At 41.2% G+C, this 17,861-nt stretch overlaps 1 protein-coding gene across 7 annotated transcripts in view; it reads right to left on the bottom strand.

Moving 5' to 3' along the window:
- Positions 1–17,861, bottom strand: part of ubr4 (ubiquitin protein ligase E3 component n-recognin 4) — a 56,627-nt gene that overhangs the window by 10,313 nt on the left and 28,453 nt on the right. For 2 of the 7 annotated variants that reach the window (XM_078170158.1, XM_078170160.1), the window contains exons 41-83: positions 17,549–17,701; positions 17,147–17,374; positions 16,696–16,853; positions 16,391–16,565; positions 15,759–15,960; positions 15,413–15,576; positions 14,977–15,193; positions 14,327–14,543; positions 13,564–13,596; positions 13,214–13,277; positions 12,955–13,089; positions 12,507–12,681; positions 12,134–12,265; positions 11,771–11,892; positions 11,427–11,538; positions 11,132–11,262; positions 10,454–10,631; positions 10,042–10,146; positions 9,425–9,580; positions 8,895–9,063; positions 8,578–8,782; positions 8,389–8,502; positions 7,934–8,143; positions 7,694–7,843; positions 7,363–7,590; positions 7,038–7,116; positions 6,685–6,927; positions 6,398–6,566; positions 5,662–5,806; positions 5,252–5,337; positions 5,062–5,149; positions 4,719–4,912; positions 4,316–4,555; positions 4,073–4,211; positions 3,743–3,868; positions 3,184–3,312; positions 2,740–3,089; positions 2,384–2,474; positions 2,121–2,205; positions 1,566–1,693; positions 1,202–1,331; positions 533–693; positions 246–355 (exon numbers count right to left, since the gene is read on the bottom strand). In XM_078170158.1, the coding sequence (XP_078026284.1) occupies positions 246–355; positions 533–693; positions 1,202–1,331; positions 1,566–1,693; positions 2,121–2,205; positions 2,384–2,474; positions 2,740–3,089; positions 3,184–3,312; positions 3,743–3,868; positions 4,073–4,211; positions 4,316–4,555; positions 4,719–4,912; positions 5,062–5,149; positions 5,252–5,337; positions 5,662–5,806; positions 6,398–6,566; positions 6,685–6,927; positions 7,038–7,116; positions 7,363–7,590; positions 7,694–7,843; positions 7,934–8,143; positions 8,389–8,502; positions 8,578–8,782; positions 8,895–9,063; positions 9,425–9,580; positions 10,042–10,146; positions 10,454–10,631; positions 11,132–11,262; positions 11,427–11,538; positions 11,771–11,892; positions 12,134–12,265; positions 12,507–12,681; positions 12,955–13,089; positions 13,214–13,277; positions 13,564–13,596; positions 14,327–14,543; positions 14,977–15,193; positions 15,413–15,576; positions 15,759–15,960; positions 16,391–16,565; positions 16,696–16,853; positions 17,147–17,374; positions 17,549–17,701 (6,626 nt within the window). The remainder of the gene's footprint in view (positions 1–245; positions 356–532; positions 694–1,201; positions 1,332–1,565; positions 1,694–2,120; positions 2,206–2,383; positions 2,475–2,739; positions 3,090–3,183; positions 3,313–3,742; positions 3,869–4,072; positions 4,212–4,315; positions 4,556–4,718; positions 4,913–5,061; positions 5,150–5,251; positions 5,338–5,661; positions 5,807–6,397; positions 6,567–6,684; positions 6,928–7,037; positions 7,117–7,362; positions 7,591–7,693; positions 7,844–7,933; positions 8,144–8,388; positions 8,503–8,577; positions 8,783–8,894; positions 9,064–9,424; positions 9,581–10,041; positions 10,147–10,453; positions 10,632–11,131; positions 11,263–11,426; positions 11,539–11,770; positions 11,893–12,133; positions 12,266–12,506; positions 12,682–12,954; positions 13,090–13,213; positions 13,278–13,563; positions 13,597–14,326; positions 14,544–14,976; positions 15,194–15,412; positions 15,577–15,758; positions 15,961–16,390; positions 16,566–16,695; positions 16,854–17,146; positions 17,375–17,548; positions 17,702–17,861) is intronic. The other 5 variants (XM_078170159.1, XM_078170162.1, XM_078170161.1 and 2 more) reach the window with 3 other exon arrangements.

The following is a 17,861-nucleotide window of genomic DNA, read 5'->3' as shown; positions in this document are numbered from 1 at the left end:
CCACTTTTCCTTTTCTTGATGTTAGCCCTCAATAAAGCTTAGGAGCATGTGATTTTGTTGAGAATATCACAATCAGTGGCATCACAATTTCATTTTACTATTACTGCTAACATAGAGTATGCTGTATATACTAACTTTTAGTACAGAGGAAATCTTACTGTAATGAAATGACAGTTTACGAACATTCCTAGTGCCACATCAAGTGACTTTTTGTGTTTTGCTGGTTTCCTGTTTGAGGCTCATACCTAGTGAGCAGGTCCAGGACTTGCTGTTTGCGGCTGGGGATTGTGGTTAGGGCCTCCACAATAGTGCAAGCTGCCTGTCTGGCTGCCTGAGTGGCAGGTGTGAAAAGAACCTGCAACGGATGCAAATTTAGTCAACAGTTTCATTTAAACAAGTTTGTGAAATAACAAGCTAGCTCTTAATTGTATTTCTAGCATAACATATACACAAATACACTACACATATATACATAATACACACTAACAATACTACAGTAATAATACTATGGTTATTCATTATTGTTTCGTACCTGCCGCAGCCAGTTGTTGTGGCTCAGTTTGAGCAGGCGAGGGAAGAGGCCTTCACCCTTTCTGGACCTCATGAACTGCTTCCACTTCCACACATACTTCTCCAACAGGTACTGCCTTCGCAACTCAGCTTTCCCCTGAGGCTTCGACACGGTTTCCTGGCCTGTGGTTATCAAGATAAACTCAACAGTGAAGCAGCTTATCATCACAAGTTTTCATTATTACACTGAAAAGCAGTAAGAGAACCATCTCACTACACTGATATAATGTGTATTTGTTAGGGGTTTCCCCTGCTGATGATATTGCTCTAAGAAAAACAATGACATATGAAATTATCTTACAAAAAACAGTTGAAGAGAAAGACATACACACATATAAATATTTACAGACTGGAGATGCATATGTTATAATACCCATTAAGTGGCCACAGTGTATAGGCAGCAAGCGCTGCTTTACACAAGGGCATGGTGATATCAATACACCAGATCACTCAACTGGTGAGGTAATTTTTATCCACATTTAATGCCCTTGTACAGTCTCACTGCCATTGACCATCATGTTTATGTTGCCTTTGAGGGTCAATTGCTCACCCTGGTAGGAGTTTTGGTTCTGCTGCTCTTTGTGGATAGAGTCTAACAGTAGACTTATATTTGTTTAGACACAGTACTTACATCTTGCTGGGAGACACTTTTTCCAGGCCTCATAAGATGCTTTGGGGTCCTTCTTGAGCCAGAGCTGGGCCTGGGCATGGATTTCATTACTGTAGGGCCTGACTGTGGTTAGGGACTCAATAGCAGCATCCTGTAACCAAAGCAAACGTATGTTGTTGTGTAAGGGAACATGATACAACCAACTAGTAACTGACAGACACGGCATATGAAATGATTACATTTTGAGCTGGTGTATTTTAGTAATTATTTTTATTCTATTATTATTATTACTATAATTACTTTACAATAATTCAATGGTTCTTTTTAGTTATTTAAGACAGTTTGCACCATTGCCACCTTTATGGCATAGTTGCAGCATATTTACCTTGTTCTTCTTGCTAGTGGGAGCAGGGGGCTTGATCAGCTTTTGTAGGATTCTCAGGCACATGAGAGTGATGTTCTCCACCACTACAGGCGTCTTTATGTTCACCGACATGAGGAACAGACTGAGGGCTGCAAGGACAGAAAATAGATTGCTGTTAGACAGACCTGAAGTGCAACCAGTCATAATGACTTCCCTAACACAATAAAGGCTGACCACAGCTAAATGAAAACATGGCATCTAAAAACTTAAGAGGTATTAATGTTAACTCAAGCAACATAGTATAGTAGTATAGGATGGTAAGGTGATGCAAAGGATATAATGTGATGCATTATATTGTTTATTGACTGGACCAATATCGTAGACAGAAGAACAAAGAATTACAACAATGCACACAAGACAGGGACTTAGGGCCAAAGACAAGAATCTGAAGAAGTCCATCAAACTAAGGCATAAGCTACTCCACATAAAACTAATCCCCACAGGTGAATACTCTAAAACAGAGCTTAAAAAAATACCCCATGTTTTTAATAGATAAGATTAGGAAATCAGGCTTACCACAACGCAACCGTAACTCCCAGCATCCTCCCTCTTTTGAAATCGAGTCCGTCAGCAGCAGCATTTCATACTGCAGATTACTAACCTGTTGAAAACACAAAGACTAAAATTCTTATAAAGAATAGAATTCTTCAGAAAAGTTTGCTAAATGCTGGAGCTTTGTTGATTATAAGTTTTAAAATAAAGAACAAACGATAGCAGAATCACAAGGCTTCTTTTACTTAATTTCTTCAGGTTCTAGTTGGACATGTAGGAGAACATACCAGGTCAGGATTGGCCCAGTGGCCTTTGAGAGCAGCTGACACCTTGGCGATAATGAGGTCATTCATCTGCTGCGTGGCCTCTGGATGATCTCTGAAGCAGGATAATACGGAAGGAAACAAGAGTCAGAATATTTAATCACCACTGCAATGCACTGCATACATACACAGTTAAATGTAACAATCAAGAAATGAATCTAGATGTACAGTAAATGCTGTAATTTCAACATCTTAGGGACTGACTGCCCATAACTCTGACAGTGTTGAGTACCACGCTTAAGTCACTAACGTCAAGTCATGGAAATCTATAACATTTACTCAGCACCTCTACTTAACCACATTATGGTGGAGGGACATACCTGGTGAGGAGACAGACCAACTGACGCACCTCCTCCCTCATGGCTGCTGTACCTCGCCTCAAGTTATATTCAAACAGTTCACGGATGAGACCCTGGAGGACCAGGATCTGCCGCAGGGCTGGGTTAGTGGCCAGGGCACGAAGCAGTGTGATGCAGTGACCTGTGACAGCTGAGGCACAGCCATAGCATTTGTTTGAGGAGGTGTGGCCACAGCCCAGCACGGAGAGGGCTCGGTACTGACTGGCGGTGAAGGTGGGCTGGTGGCTGCTGCTGCTGCGGGATGACTTGGTGGCAGCCTCTCTCTGCTGCAGATCATACTCCAGGAGCTCTTTACGAGATGCAAGCACTTTCTGTAAACAAAGATAGAGGCCAGAGTTTGATGTGAGCAGGGAAAAACAAATGCAGTTACTGGGAAAATTATGACTTCTTTTTTTCCCTTCTAACCTGTATAATCTTGGAGAGTTCATCAAATGACGTCTTGCAGTCTCCGCTGTACTCTTGGGCCAGCTGCTGAATGTATCTGTTCACATTAGCAGAGGATGTACCAAGTCCTGCACCTGCGCCAGTGTCGTCCTGAGGGAAACACGAAAAGACAAAATAACATTATGAGATAACACTGTAGAAACAGCACAAAAACAGGCTTGAATCAAAATTCGAAGATATAAAAACAAACAGTTTACAAAAATACTGTTACTACTATAATGACATGACATCAGGCAGTTCTGCTAGTGGACATATAATGTATTACTGCAATGCCAATTCTGTTGATCAGCTGCAATCAAAGACTTCAGAGATTTACATTTGCTAAAAAATTATTTTAGAAAGACTAAATAATTTCCCAGGTATGTGTACGATGCATGTGTATAAACTGTGAATTGCATACACTTAAGTTAATAGCAAAACTGGTCAAAGAGACATGATCCACATTACTCATGCCTCAATTTCTTATCCAACATCTAGTATTAGACCTCAAAGTACTGTTCAGGCTCCTCTTGTGACTGACCTGTGGTTTCTCTGGTGCTGCCTCATTGACTTTAGACAGGAGGCTCTCCAACTGCGGTCGGTGGCCCATCAGCTGATGGTAGACCCGGTCAGCTTTGTCTAGCAGGGTGTTGATGTTGGTCACAGCCTTCAGGAAAAGAATACATCAAACAATAAGAGATGAAGAGTGAAGGTGGAGGTGGAGACTCCTAAATTCACTCATGTAAAACTACTTCACTCATCTACTTTCCTCAGCAAAAAAATGAGGACAAAACATACAAGTAGGCTGATGTTTTTGGAACGGCAAAACCCCTTTTCCCCATTTCCTTTTCAAACAAGAGTAGCTGCTTACCTTTTTCCTGTCTTCCTCGTTCTCAATGGGATCCACAGCACAGCATGGTTTAGCATATAGCATGAAGTCAAATCTGGCGTATTTGCAGAAACCACAGGCATTGCAGAGGAAGGGGTCTTTTTCATCGTAGTTGATAGACCTGGTAGACAATAACCAATTTAAAATAAATTAACTTCAAAGTCTCCAATGATTTCAATACTTTTCTCAATCTTTGAAGACCTGCAGAGGAAACCTGCTGCTCACCTGCACTTGTGGCACTGGTACACATTCTCACCACAGTTGCCACACACCCCAGGGTTGGCCGGCACAGAGGCACTGCAGCGTGGACACTGCAGGGTCTCAGTGGAGGCCTGGTAGTTCTCGTAAAAATCAGAGAACTCGATCATCAGGTTGGATGCGACGATGGGTAGAGGAAGGTCGATCTTCACCTCTGTTTGTCCTGGGGTCAGCTGAACTTTCTTGGCTTTGTGCCAACGAGCAGGCCTAAAAACAGACAATTAAGTTAAAAGCTTCTACTTTATAGTGTCACGTGAATGAAATGTAATCTTTCTGCCTTAAAACTTCATTTTTAATTAAATATTCTTAACACATTACTAGTGAAAACAGGGAAAGAGAGAAAGACCAGCAGCTCTTAGTTGACACATACTTGTTCTTCAGCTCCACAATAGCCTGTACAGTCCTGTTGTTGTAGTAGAGGTTGATGGTGCGGACCATTTTGGTGCGTTTAAGGTCACCAATCTTCACTGTGACTTTGCTGATGGTGTGGCTTCCAATGAGCTTGACAACCTGCTGTGTGGTGGTGTACCGGGTGTCCACTTTGATTGATGACAGTTTTATGTTCTGAGGGACAAACAGAAGACAATGTTTAGTTTAATAATACACTGTGTTTACACCATAAGGGTCTTAAAAATGGGAATTATATTAGCTAAATGTCTTGTGTATTTTAGGCTACAGATTGTGTTATTTCAGTGAAGTTGTGAAGCACTTACTGAGAAGGGAACTTCTGGATTGTTGCACACCAAGCAGGGGTCACTCTCCAGATAAAATCCATCAAACTCCACCAAACCAGACAGAGTGCTGCAGGAGAAAACATCAAATCATTACATTTTATGCATGTAATTTCCACTACTTAAAATTGCATTCTTCTTGCAACAAAAAAGGATGTTTGTGTAGACATACTTGTAGATGTTAGAGTTGGGGTGATTTGTCAGGATATGGTTCTGTGCTCTTAGAATCTCCACAGCTTTCTGGGAATACTCCTTCAGCTAGAACAGAAAAGAGAAACAAACATAATTTATTAATTAAAAAATGCTGTGTCATATTATCTTCATTATTTAAGCAAGATGGCCGAACTACATTTAAGTGCAGCCAAAAAATCTCCTCTCAGAAAACAATTATTGGGGAAAAATAGGAAGAGACTACACAGACATTCAAGGACATAAATCGCACACACGCCTACAAATTACACTGTTGGGAAAAGTAAAAACACTAACAAATATAGTTCCAAAGTCAGATTTTATGAGCTGACTTCACAACAATTGCTGTACTAAAATCAGTACAAGAGTAGCCCATGAGGCCTTCAAACAAACCTTTTTCTCTGTCTGAGGGGTTTTAAGTGAGAAGTATCCAAGCAGGTCCACAAACTGGGCAGCTTTGCGGCCATATGCAGGCAGCTCAGGCCAGATGGCCCAAGTCAGTTCCAGCAGCAGCTCCTGCTGAGATTTACTGGAGTTCCTGCAGAGAAATGCACATCAAGGATGTAATGTCACCACTGAATAATTAATTTATACTTTCATACCCACATTCTTTCTATTGTGTGTTCCTGGGTGCTAAAACTTCACATTCAATCTCACTAGCCCCTGAGTCTTTAACAGAGACCCTTAGGGGGTCCTCAGAGTCACTGAAGGGAGGCCGCTAAATAATCGTTTGATACATTTTTTTGAAGGGTTCTTTCCTTTTCAAAAAGTAAAATATGTCTGGAAAAAACACATGAACATAAATCCAACATATTTTGCCTTTTGCTGATTATTTATGTAAAAAGTGCCCTCTGCCTGACAACCTCCATCTGCCCAGTTTAACATGAAGTGCAATTTTATAATATATACGTAACAGAGGGCCCCTGCTCCATCTCTTGTTCAGCTAAGTGGTCCTTGGCCTAAAAAATGTAAATGACCCCTGCACTTGTCTAAAATCTGGTCAAGGTGGTCTAGATTTAAAAGGAAGCATTCAAAGAGGCTGCCTTGTGTAAACTGGGCTTTGGGTTTGAGTTGGGGACTATATTTAGTTATCTACTGTATGTCTCAGTGTATTAGATATTTATAGTACCTGTAGATATGGAGAGCCAAGCAGTGGGCTTGCCAGCGCACAGCAGATGAGTTTGACTCCAGCAGGAAGCAGCGCAAGAACTGGATCAGTGTCTCCTTGTCAGCAAACTTGTTGAGCTGACTGACCAGAGCCATACACAGCTGATCCTCTTGGCTGCCAACTCCATCACCTGAGGTCAGTCAGCAAAGATACAACACAGTCAAGACACAAGCACTTGCTATCAATGTGTCTCATCTAAACAAGAAGAACTAGAATGAAGTATGAAAAAGCCTGTGTCGTTGCCTCACCCTCTTTGTCTTTCTCCTTGTCCTCCTTTTTGCTCTTTTTACTGGAGGACTTACTCTGAGAGGACTGAGTTCCTGCCTGCCCAGCATTTCCAGAGCCTCCTCCTGAGAATGATGAAGAGGAGGAGGAGGAGGAGCTGGCCAGCACCTTACTGCCACACAGGGCACAGGACAGCAGTTGTAATAGGACTGGGGAAACACCCTCATCTACTAGGAAGCTGACCTGAAGCAGGAAGTACAACACAGCTGTAGAGAGAAAAGAAACAGATAAGAGGAGGAAAAAGAGACAAATTGTGTTAAATTTCTGCCTTTAAAAGTTTGTGTCCAGTTATAAAAGCTAATCTGAAACAACTTACAGTCATCCTTCATGCAGAACTTCTGCCAGTTGATTGTCCTCTGAGTGGCAATTTCAGCACAAGCTTTCAGATGTTCCATCTGCACCAAGAGAAGCAAGTTACACTTAATCGCAGGAGGTTACAAAAATCATAATCCTTACAACAACTGATGGAGAGTTTACAGAGCAAAAAAAAAAAAAAAGAAAAAATAATAATAAAAAATTAACACGCAATGAATATTTCAGCTTATTAAGACAAACAACATCAACTCATGAAAAAAACATGAGTTATAGCCAATACACAGCATACATAAACAGCTCTGGATGACCTTTTAGAAAACACTCACCAGATTAATGAGTGTGTCATACTGTAGAGCTGAGCCAGACGTGGCTGTGACCACACCAGCACGAAGGAAGATGCCCTGCTCCTCCAGGAGCTTCTTGATGCTGCGCACATGAGAGTCGAGAGTGTGCAGATCCCGCAGCTGGCGATATTTTTCCTTTGAGCCGCAAATAAACAGCAACAGCTTTCTGACTTGCCTCCTGACGAATGGCGTCTGTTGAATCATTAGATACTGAGGAGCAAAGGGAGACAAATTTAAGGGCTTGTATCTATGACTTTTGTGTAGGCAAATGTTGAAAGGGAAAATAACATAACTGACACATTCAATTGCTTACTTCAGACAGATAGTAGAACCAAGAGTGGTCAAAGACAGGAGGTGGGATACGTGGGTTGGTGTCAGCAATCTTCTTGATCTGATACGGCAGCCTGAGCACCATTTCAGTCAATAGCTGGGAGTAAGCTTCAAACACATCAGCAGCATGTCCCTAATGGGGAGAGCAACACAGAACATTTATATCAAAATTCCTTACACAAATTTTTTTTTTTTTCAAGTTTTAAAGATAAAGATCTTATACCTTGACATATTGGCGCAGGAAGAAAGGGCTCATGTCTGGGGGAGAGGAGGCTGTGTGTGGGCGGAGGAGCTGGCTGGTTGTTGCAGGTTCTTCTTCACCTTGTTGGCTCTTCCAGAACTCCAGGAGTGATTTGAGCACGTGGAGACAGTAGTCAATAGCTCCCAGGCTGAGCAAAGCAGTCGCTGTGGCGTTCGAAATTAGCGAGGAAGACTGGAAGTGACAACGTACAAGCAACTTAGTTTTGAGCCCTCATGAAGAAGATAAAAGCTTTCCACGAAGAAATCATTCTGTAGGTAGTTTGAGGTGGCTTTGAACAACCTATAATGTCTTAGTTGTGTTCAGGTTTTACACATTTTCATATGTGCCCTCTGTTATTTTTATATTTTCAAATAGAGATTTAACTGTTAGCTATTAATGAAATCAGTGAGAGCTGCATTTAGAAATGGAGAATGTACCTCAGAGGAGGATTTGGAGCCAGACTTGGTTCGAGACATGAAGACGCTGAGTAGTCTCATGATGACCAGGTGAACTTCATTAATGGAGCTGCGCTCATTCTTCTTGGACACGTCCTGCAGAGGAATAACATGGATTAAGTAAAACACTGACACATTCAGCCTAATTCATGACAAGTAGACTGTGGTTACCTTCTTGTGCATGCAAAGCTCAGCAATGAGCTGTGCTAGTAGGTCATCCAAGGCCCCCTTATCCTTTTCATCCTCACCATCCAGGTCAGAGGTTAACATCAGGATAACCTGCATGTAAGGGATGGCTTGGACTCCACCTACGTTGTGGAGCTGAGAAAGGTGCTGAAGCAAGCGCTCCAGTAGCATGAGACGAACCATGTGTAGCCTGACAAGAAACAAAAAACAAAAGATGTTAAGATGGGGTCTTAACAGGCAGATTTTAAACTTGAGCCTTCCTCCTTCATATAAACTCATGCTAAACATTTGGGATGTCTGACCTGCTGCTTGTGTGGATGTCCCCCTCGGTCTCTCCTTCTCCCTCTGAGCCTTCACCTTCCTGCTGGGCTGTGGTGGTGCTGATAGCTCCAGTGCTGGAGCTCACGCTGCCTGGACCCGCAGGGTGGCCCTCCACTGTTGTATCCCCATATGCACTACTGCGTCCTGACACTGTACACACATGCAGGCAATAACAAATGTAATAAAGCAAATTCGTAACATGGTAATATATAAAAATTAGTTAAGAGTTAAGGTTTTATTTTTAAATCAAAAAGTGATATGTGCTTCTTCAAAACCTTCATGATCATTAATCTAAGAAATACTGTATTCAGAAGGTTGTTAATGGATGAAATTTTATCAGAAAATCGCTATAGCTGACCAACAGCTGTAAGGTTAAGACTTATACAGATTGACATGTGTATGGTTTATGGATACTATATGATCTTATTTAAGACCCACATAATATTTTAAATATCAGGCTGGCATAAAAACAGTAGTATCTTGTATTTGGTTGTGTTCTGAAATCACCCACCACTGTGCTCCCCCGCTACAGAGTCAATTGCAGAACCTCCACTCTCTGAGCCCACACTGCCGCCATGCTCAGCTGGGGAGGTCCGCAGCGTGGAGCCATCAGTAGCAGCCGTGCTGCCCTCATCATCTGATGCCGGGGCTGAAATCATAGCAATAGCTGTAACAGTAAATACACCGCAGTCATCTGTCCAGGATACTTGATCTTAGTTCATACTTGTGCACCAACAGTACAAAAAGGAATGCAGTACATTCAAAACACTTTAAACTGCTATAGATGTTTTTTTCCTGTTGACCCTATTAACAGCATTACCATAAACATTTACTACCTAACTGAGCAAACATGACAGACTGAAAAGAGGATAAACAACTGCTTGAATTTTAAAATACTGAAATAAAGACCACAAGATGTGCCACAGACTGGGTTGTAGCTTCAATATGGAATATTATCAATGGTCACAAAACATGTACTGTAAAATTTTGGCAATGGTAATTAAAAACTGATGCTAAGAGAAAAATATTTTAATGCCTTATGTTTAAAATTTTCTAGCTACTGTGATCTTGCAGATATAAAAATCTAGCTTCCTCCTGATCACACACGATCAGAGGTGGTTTTGTTACCTGATGCGGTCGTGTCTGAAAGGGTGCCAGCATCTAGTGAGGAGGAACTTGGGGCCTGGCCTGACAGGCCAAGGCTCTGAAGGCCAAGAGCACTGCTGCTACTGCCTAAAATGTCAAAAATATGTACATTATGTTAGAAGCACTCACCTGAAATATTGATCTCCTAAGTAATGCTTCAGATTTGGTTAACCCATTGAGTTAAACAATGACCAAACAGGTAAACAGCTAAATTGTGTTCACTGTGTTGGTGGAATTATTCCCCAGACTTGCTATCAACTGCTTAGTGCCTCTCTGTTGTCATTAAGTCTAATTTTTAGGTTCAAACAACTGTCTTAAACAGTAGAAAACTGTTTCATCACATATGGGGAGTCTTGCAATGATTGCTTTTATTTTGTATTTTCCGGCTGCTTACCTTGTTGATCCTGCTGAAGACTGAGAGCGATTGCCAGCTCTACCATAGTTTCATCATCTGCATCAGGAGGAATGTCCAGCATAGGGGGGAAACCCTCGGCTCCAGCCAGCAGAGCCTCCAAGGGAGATGGATTTCCATTGTTGACATTTTCTGCTGTCTCCAGGACCATGGACTCTGACTGAAGAAGCAGAAAAGCAAACAGTGTTATTGTTGACATTTCAGTCACATGCCTGTGCAAAAAAACAAGGGTCGCGATGAGTGTCTGTTCCACTTCTCTTTGTAGGGTCAGTCTATGATACGTGAACAATGTTATACTTGGAGAATGACAACAATTGGAACAATTATATTAGATGTCTTTGCAGCTGAACATAACCACGATACAAAGTGTTGTTTTGTGACATACAGTCAGACAATAATTAGCGTTACGGTTGTGTAGCTGTGCACAGTGGAATCGAGTTAAAATAAACTAAACCATGTTTATAGTCTGGTTCGTTATTATTGACTAAAAGAAGGATCATTCAAATCAGGTGTATTATCTTGTACTTTAAATGATTTATTATTTTTGTGTGAGGGGTGCAGGGGCTTGCTTAAAATGTGCCAATTTTCTCTCACTATGTTAAAAAATGAGGGACTGACGTCACATAAAACCAACAGACTTAGTGTCCTTTTTTTGCTCACCACCATCTCAAAGTCGCCATGGTCCACTTCACTCTGCTCCTGACTCTCCTGTCTACCCTCTTCTCCTCCAGTCAGCACTGATGACTGCATTTTGTCATCTGCATCATCGTCATCGTCATCATCCTTGTCTCCTGATGAAGGATGTCAACCAACAAGTTTTTAAAAAAAAACTGAAACAACTATAGCCTAATACTAGACTATAAAATATAAGCTTTAATAGCCAAACTTCACAAAACTGCAAGTAACATACAGTACATACATAGAGGCTTTGTATAAAAAGCCTGTGAAAACTTACCCATAGGTGTGTTGGAGCGTGGGGGAGATGGAAGGGTCACATGTCGCCGTTTGTTTCTTGGTCGAAGCACCCTGATCAGAGCCTGCTTACAAGCAAAGCTGACAGCTGTGTCCTGAAATTGGATCAAATCCAGAATGGATTCCTGATGAGAGTCTGTTTATACTGCCTTTAACTACAGTATTCTGTATCTTTTCTATGTACTTGTTATTTTATAAGTAGTCTTGTATAGCCTTGCATTAAGAAATTGTTAATAAGATAGTAATTAGAATGTTGCAATGCAACTAGCAATGGCAAAATATTTTGGACAATGATTATTTGACAATGATATGAAGTACTATACTTACTGGGCACAGTAACATTTGCATGTAGATTTTGGAGGCTATATTGATGTAATCCAGTTCACATGTGCAGTATGCATGGATGATGTCCACCAAGGCATTTACTGTTGCTTCCACATGAGTTAGGCCTTAGATAGAGGAGAAGAAAAACATTCACACAACGTGAATTTTCTTCTCAATTTCAAGGTGTTCAGTACAAAAACCAAAATTGTTAGTCTAGGCTGTATACTTTATGTGTAAATGTTCAACAAAACATTTACATGTGAGTTGACAACTGGTCATGTCACATTACTTCTTAGCTTATCTTGACATTTTTCACACTGAGTCAATGTACTTGCAACATTTTGGGATCCCAATGTTTGAACTTACCAGGCAGGCAAGCAGGGGCAAGAAAGGCGTTCTTTGGTTTTAGGGCATGAAGCTTCCAAAAGTTATTCATCAGCTGTGTGATGAAATTGCAGCTTTCACCATCCACATGCTTTTGCCCATCCTCTGTCATTTCTGTATAAAGAGGAACAAACCATGCATGAGTCTTCTCTGAAACTTTTAGGTTATTTAGCTCCAAAGCCACTTATTAAAGTCATTCTAACCACATGTTGTTCAGGAGAACTTCTTTTGACATTATCTGTTATGGAATTATATTTAAGAAAACGCAGCTGTAAAACCACATAAATTCATTTACACACAAATTGCCATTCCCTAGCCTTGGGCAACAGTAATCTCCAGTAAAATAGCCTCTCACCATAATCATGGTGTAATGACTTTGTTTCTGTGAAATGCACCAAGTTGTTGGGTCTCATGATTGCAATGGAGCGGGCAGTGATCACGAGCCTCTGGAAGACATCAGGATCGAGTTCCCTCCCCTCACGGCTGCAGCTATTCAGACACTGCACTGCGTTACTCAGCAAGGACTGGTCCTGTTAAGAGAGGGGTAAATAAGTGATATATTAGTTATTTGTAGTATTACATTAGTTCTTCCTAAGTGATGTTAGAGGATGAGCAGCACAACATTAAACACTTATAAGTACTTCTCACTTTAAATTACTGTATGTCACATTTAATCTTTCATTCATAGTAATTTGAAGTGATTAAATAATTTTACTGGATTTGGAGCGAATGTTGATCCAAATGTTATTGATACGGTATACAAACGATTTCTGCTGGAAATATCACAAGGCATTTTTTTTTACCTTGTGGTTGTGGTAAGCAGTCCGACTGGTGTGCAGGCTGGCAAGAAGTCCCTTGGTCTGCTGCTGCACACCTGCAGGGGTCGGCATGGACAGGAGCAGAGTGGCCAACTCTAGTGCTGCAGCCTTATTCTTCTCCTACACAAAGTTAAAGACATGCAGTCAGTAATGCTCTCTAAAGACAAGCAAGTTTATTTAACACAGGGGTTTCCACTCAAGCGTGTTATTAATTTTAAAGGCAACAAAGAAAAAGATTTTTTACCTTTTCACTGGAGGAACCTACTGCAAAACAGCTTTCCAAAGCCTCAAGGGAGCTGACTACCAATCTGAAATTAAGAAAGAAGATCAACACTGCTCCTACTGCAGATTTGGCCTGAAATCAAGCAATCAAACATAAAAAAAAAAACTCAGCCTGGTGCACATTGTGCTGATCTAAATGCCAAAACAACACTGAATGCAAGAATAAATGTTGTCAGGAAATAAAATAACTTTGCTGCTGTTGCACAAGTGTGGAGATGATGCGTGGCATGTTCAAAGTCTCAGGCATGGACACACAAACTGGCACACATGCACAAAACCATACAAACAAGCAGAGAAAGGGCAGTTACTAACCGGTCCAAGGTTGATAAGGACTCAGTTTCACAACTTTTTATTGTATTTTTGGGAGCAAAAGAAAAAAGAACAAAAACAAAAGTGTGAGGATCACAGAAAGAAACAAGTGAAATTAAATGATTCATTGAACAAAAGAGAAGCATGCAAGAAAAGATGACATCACGATAGCCATGCACTAAATACTCTTAAGAGAACCCATCCCCCATTGTTAAGACTACATAGCTAGACTAATGAAGAGTACAGATATGCTAAGAGTAGGCGATATGAATAAAACCTATCTCATCTATCACAAAATATATATATTTGGTATTTTTCATCACAATTTTTTTTAATATTACTTTAGTTCATTTCTGGAAAACCAATTGAGAAACTGAAGATAAAAAGATAAAACAACCACGGGAATGTTTTGGCTAATCTTGTCAAATCAATGTACTTCATTACGTTTCTGCAAAAATTATATAAAAATCCAATACCATCATAAAACTATAACTATGATTTGCCCACAAGTCCCTTGTAGGCATAAGACCATTGTGGGCAAATCAATGAACAGTCATACCTGCAGGTATTTAAAGGATTATACGTATTAACAGTAAACATAATCTGACCATGTAGATAAAAAGCAGTTAAACATAAAGTTGACACAAGCTAGAGCATTCAAAAGGCAAAGAAAAGGTCAAACTATCTCATCACTACAGGGGATTGAGAAATATAAAAGCAGAAAACTTGTGTTGACCTTATGAACCCGTGAGGGTGAAGCTCATACCTCTCCAGCACAGTGCCGCTGGTGGTGGTTGGGGTGGCTATGTCTCCATCAGAGGTGCCGTTGCCCTGGTTGAGGTTGGGACTGCAGACATTGTTAACCGAGGCCGAAGAGAAGTCCTCCGGTGGATCCTCAGGCCAGCCAAACTGCTCCTTGGTTTTACCGTAGATCTTGATTGAATCAAGCATGGTGACTCCAGCTGGGTCAACAGATGCTCCAACTTTAATGGAACAGGAGAATGAAACTGCATCAGAAGACAGTTTCTAAACAGTCTGCAGCAAGTTACATGTGATTTAAGTTACAGGAGCAGCTCAGAGCAAAAACAGTGTATATCTTTTGTTCAGATACTCACATCCCCCATTTTGCTTAGAGGTTAGCAACTGCATAAAATGCATAAAGTTTATTCACTGAATCATTATTATGCAAAACAGATACTGAGATCTGCCCTCTTGGACCAATAAATAAACAAACATTTTACTTTTGCTGTTTTGAAGAAACAGTCATAAAATACTCTGTATTTTATGGTCATTAAGAGAAGAAATGACTTCTGAAAATGATTTCTGAAGTAACAGGTAATCTACATAATAGATATAAATAGAAGTGAGGTTATAAACAACAAGTAGCCAGGTATTCTCATCACTGCACACTCTTACTAAAGATGGAAAGCTTCTTGTCCGCCTGCAGGGCCTCCTCTCTGGTGAAGGGAAAGTCAAACCAGCGGGCTCTCGTCAGGTTTATCTGCATGGTGCGGCCAAAGACCTCCACATAGGAGGGAGCCCTCTCAATGGCTTGGGTGCCCACCTGCACCCGCATGCCTGTCATCACCATTGAACTGTTGTTATTCACTGCTTCCACAGTGAATCCCCCAGGCTAGGAGAAAAAAACAGAATCAGGACAACATTTCTTGTGGTTTGCTTAATTTGTCTAATTATTCAACAGTACAACTACAGAGCATTCATATGAGTGAGACCACACACACCAGTGCAAAAAAAGCTGTGAAGCCAGCACTGTTGGTATAATCATTAAAAAGGGCAAAGCAGTCTCTTACACCATTTTTAACACAGAATAATTTCATTGAAATGTCCCTACCTTTGTGTTGGCCACGTACATCCCCGTGGAGTTGAGCCTGTGTTTGATCTGCTGTCCATTGTAGACCTGCAGCAAGTCATTGCCACCAAACTCCACCTCTGTCAGCTGCTGGTTGTGTTCAAAGAAGTCCACTGGGAATGTCACCTGACTGGAGGTCCGGGTGGCTGCAAGTAAAATCCTTGCATTTAAACATTTTGCCAGGCACACAGCGTATTCTATCTAAGTGACCATTTTCTGGCTACACAACCCCTCAACATTTCTGTTTTCTGAATGAATGCTAATGTGTGCTGGTCTACTTGCTTGTATTTTTTGTGATCAAAAAACAACTGCATTTTTTTCTACTCACTAGTAGCAGCAGCTTTGCGCTTGCGGACTGGCTTCATGATACTGATGCCACAGCTGGGCTGCAGCGAGGGCTGGAGCCAGTAAGAGGTGTTGTCCACATTGGCCATGTAGATTCGCAGGCTTCCATCTTCACAGAGAAGAATCATGGTTGTGCGCTGTTGCTCATTACTGGCCGTGTGCCGGATAGCTACCATATCTTGAATCTGGGGGAAAGACAAAATGAATTAATGTTAACGTTAAGAAATGGTAATGCCTCACACCCATTAGGCAATAGGAAAACATATACATGGTTGCACGATTACTGCTACAATTTCATGCTTAATAATCAAGTGTTACTATTTTCCTGTAATATATATAGCTATTGGATAGTATGTAGTGTATGTAAAAGTCCTCAATAAAAAAAGCAAAAGCTTTCTCTATAGATCTGGTCAAATTTTAATACGGACACAGACATGAAGCTGCAGATTTGCTCGTGGATGTATTTTTATATGCACTACAACTAGAGGTCTGTGTATGTCAATGTGTTCTACATATGTGTACTGGAAACAAGATGGAAAACACAACTTCTTTGCTGTATTTGACTGAACAACAAGAAAACGCAACACTGACAACTCCACAGTCAGTGGCCTTTACCTTAGCTTTGGCTGGCAGAGTTTTTATCTCTTGGACGAGGAAGGTGTCTGGCTTGACCATGATGACAAGCGGTATGCCTGTTGTCTGCTGCACGCAGCACACCAGGCCCGGATGGTTCATGACCTCAGACCACTGGCACAGAGCAGGTGACATCTTACTGCTGCCGCCGTTTGAGCTAAAGAAAGCAGGAGAGCAAGAGAAAGATGGAGAAAGAGGTAGCTCTTTCAGATATCTGTTACATTTCCCAGGCCTAGTGGAGCGCCAGGGAAGTGAAGAGACCATATATGGTGTGGAAGAGGTGTTACCCTTTGACGTTGATGGGGAAGAGTCTCTGCACTTCGGTGGTGCTGCGGCTCACTGTGGCAGCAAAAGACTTCCCCTGGCTGTAGCTGAAGAAAAGCATCTGAAGCACATGGGAGTAATACACAGACACACCACCGCCGGCTACCTGCCCGTTGCTATCCTGGAGTCACACAGAGAGAATTGACCTAAATATTGCTTTCTGCCATTCTGCATCTTCTAGAAACTGTAAACACTGATTTGAAGTGTTGTGTGAACATCATCAATGTGAACATGTTGTCAACCAAACATTCCACACAGTGACAGCAAAAATACACTGTAGGTCTTGCAATAGTCTAAACCCTTTCAACAATACATTTCATAGTATATTTTGCTGTTGATTTGATAACATTTTGAACATCATCACACAATTTCATGTGACTAATTCAACTGTATACAAGTATACATCCTCCTTACCTTCAAGTCTTCATGGTTTATCTCCAAAACATTGGTGACATAGAAAGGGCCATGTTGGGCACTGCTGGATTCGTCCATGAGCTGGGTGTACATGTAACCCGCTGAAGACATGATGACAATAATGTTCTTCCCCTCCTCGTTGAACAGGAAGGTAGCATCACGGATCTTGGAACTTGGGAGCAGGAAGTAGTACATGGGGCTCAGGGCATCAACTGATAAGTCATAAATCTGTTTGGCAAGGGAGAGGAATAGAAAAAGACAAGGATTTTCTTACCATGCAAAAAGCAGACTAATCATAGTCATGCGTTACGCACCTGTTGAGTGTCTTCTCAAATCAATTTCAATCAGATCAATACTCTATTTAAGAGGAACATACAAAATGTCAATTCTCTTACTACATACCTTGACAAAGTCAGCGGTGATGATGGCAAGTTCAGTCTGTGAGCCTGGTAACCAGATGGCTTTGATGATGAAGTTGCCAGTAGCCAGTTGTGGGTGCAACACCAGATGGTCTGACACAGAGCCTGTGCTGCTGAAAGTTAGTACGTGGCAGTCCTGGGGAAAACAAGATGAAAAAACAACAAAGACAGAACAGTCAAATACCAAATTCCTGTAGAGCAGCAATTCATTTAAAAAAAAAAAAAAGTACATCTAGAGTGACTTGGCTAACATTAGCATGAACACCTACTTTAAACTCTACCATGCTTATGATCCA

This window comes from Epinephelus lanceolatus, chromosome 8 (genome assembly GCF_041903045.1).
Source record: "Epinephelus lanceolatus isolate andai-2023 chromosome 8, ASM4190304v1, whole genome shotgun sequence".
NCBI classification, from domain to species: Eukaryota; Metazoa; Chordata; class Actinopteri; order Perciformes; family Serranidae; genus Epinephelus; species Epinephelus lanceolatus.
The sequence above is the reverse complement of the archived record's forward strand: the minus strand, read 5'-3'. Positions and strand labels throughout refer to the sequence as shown.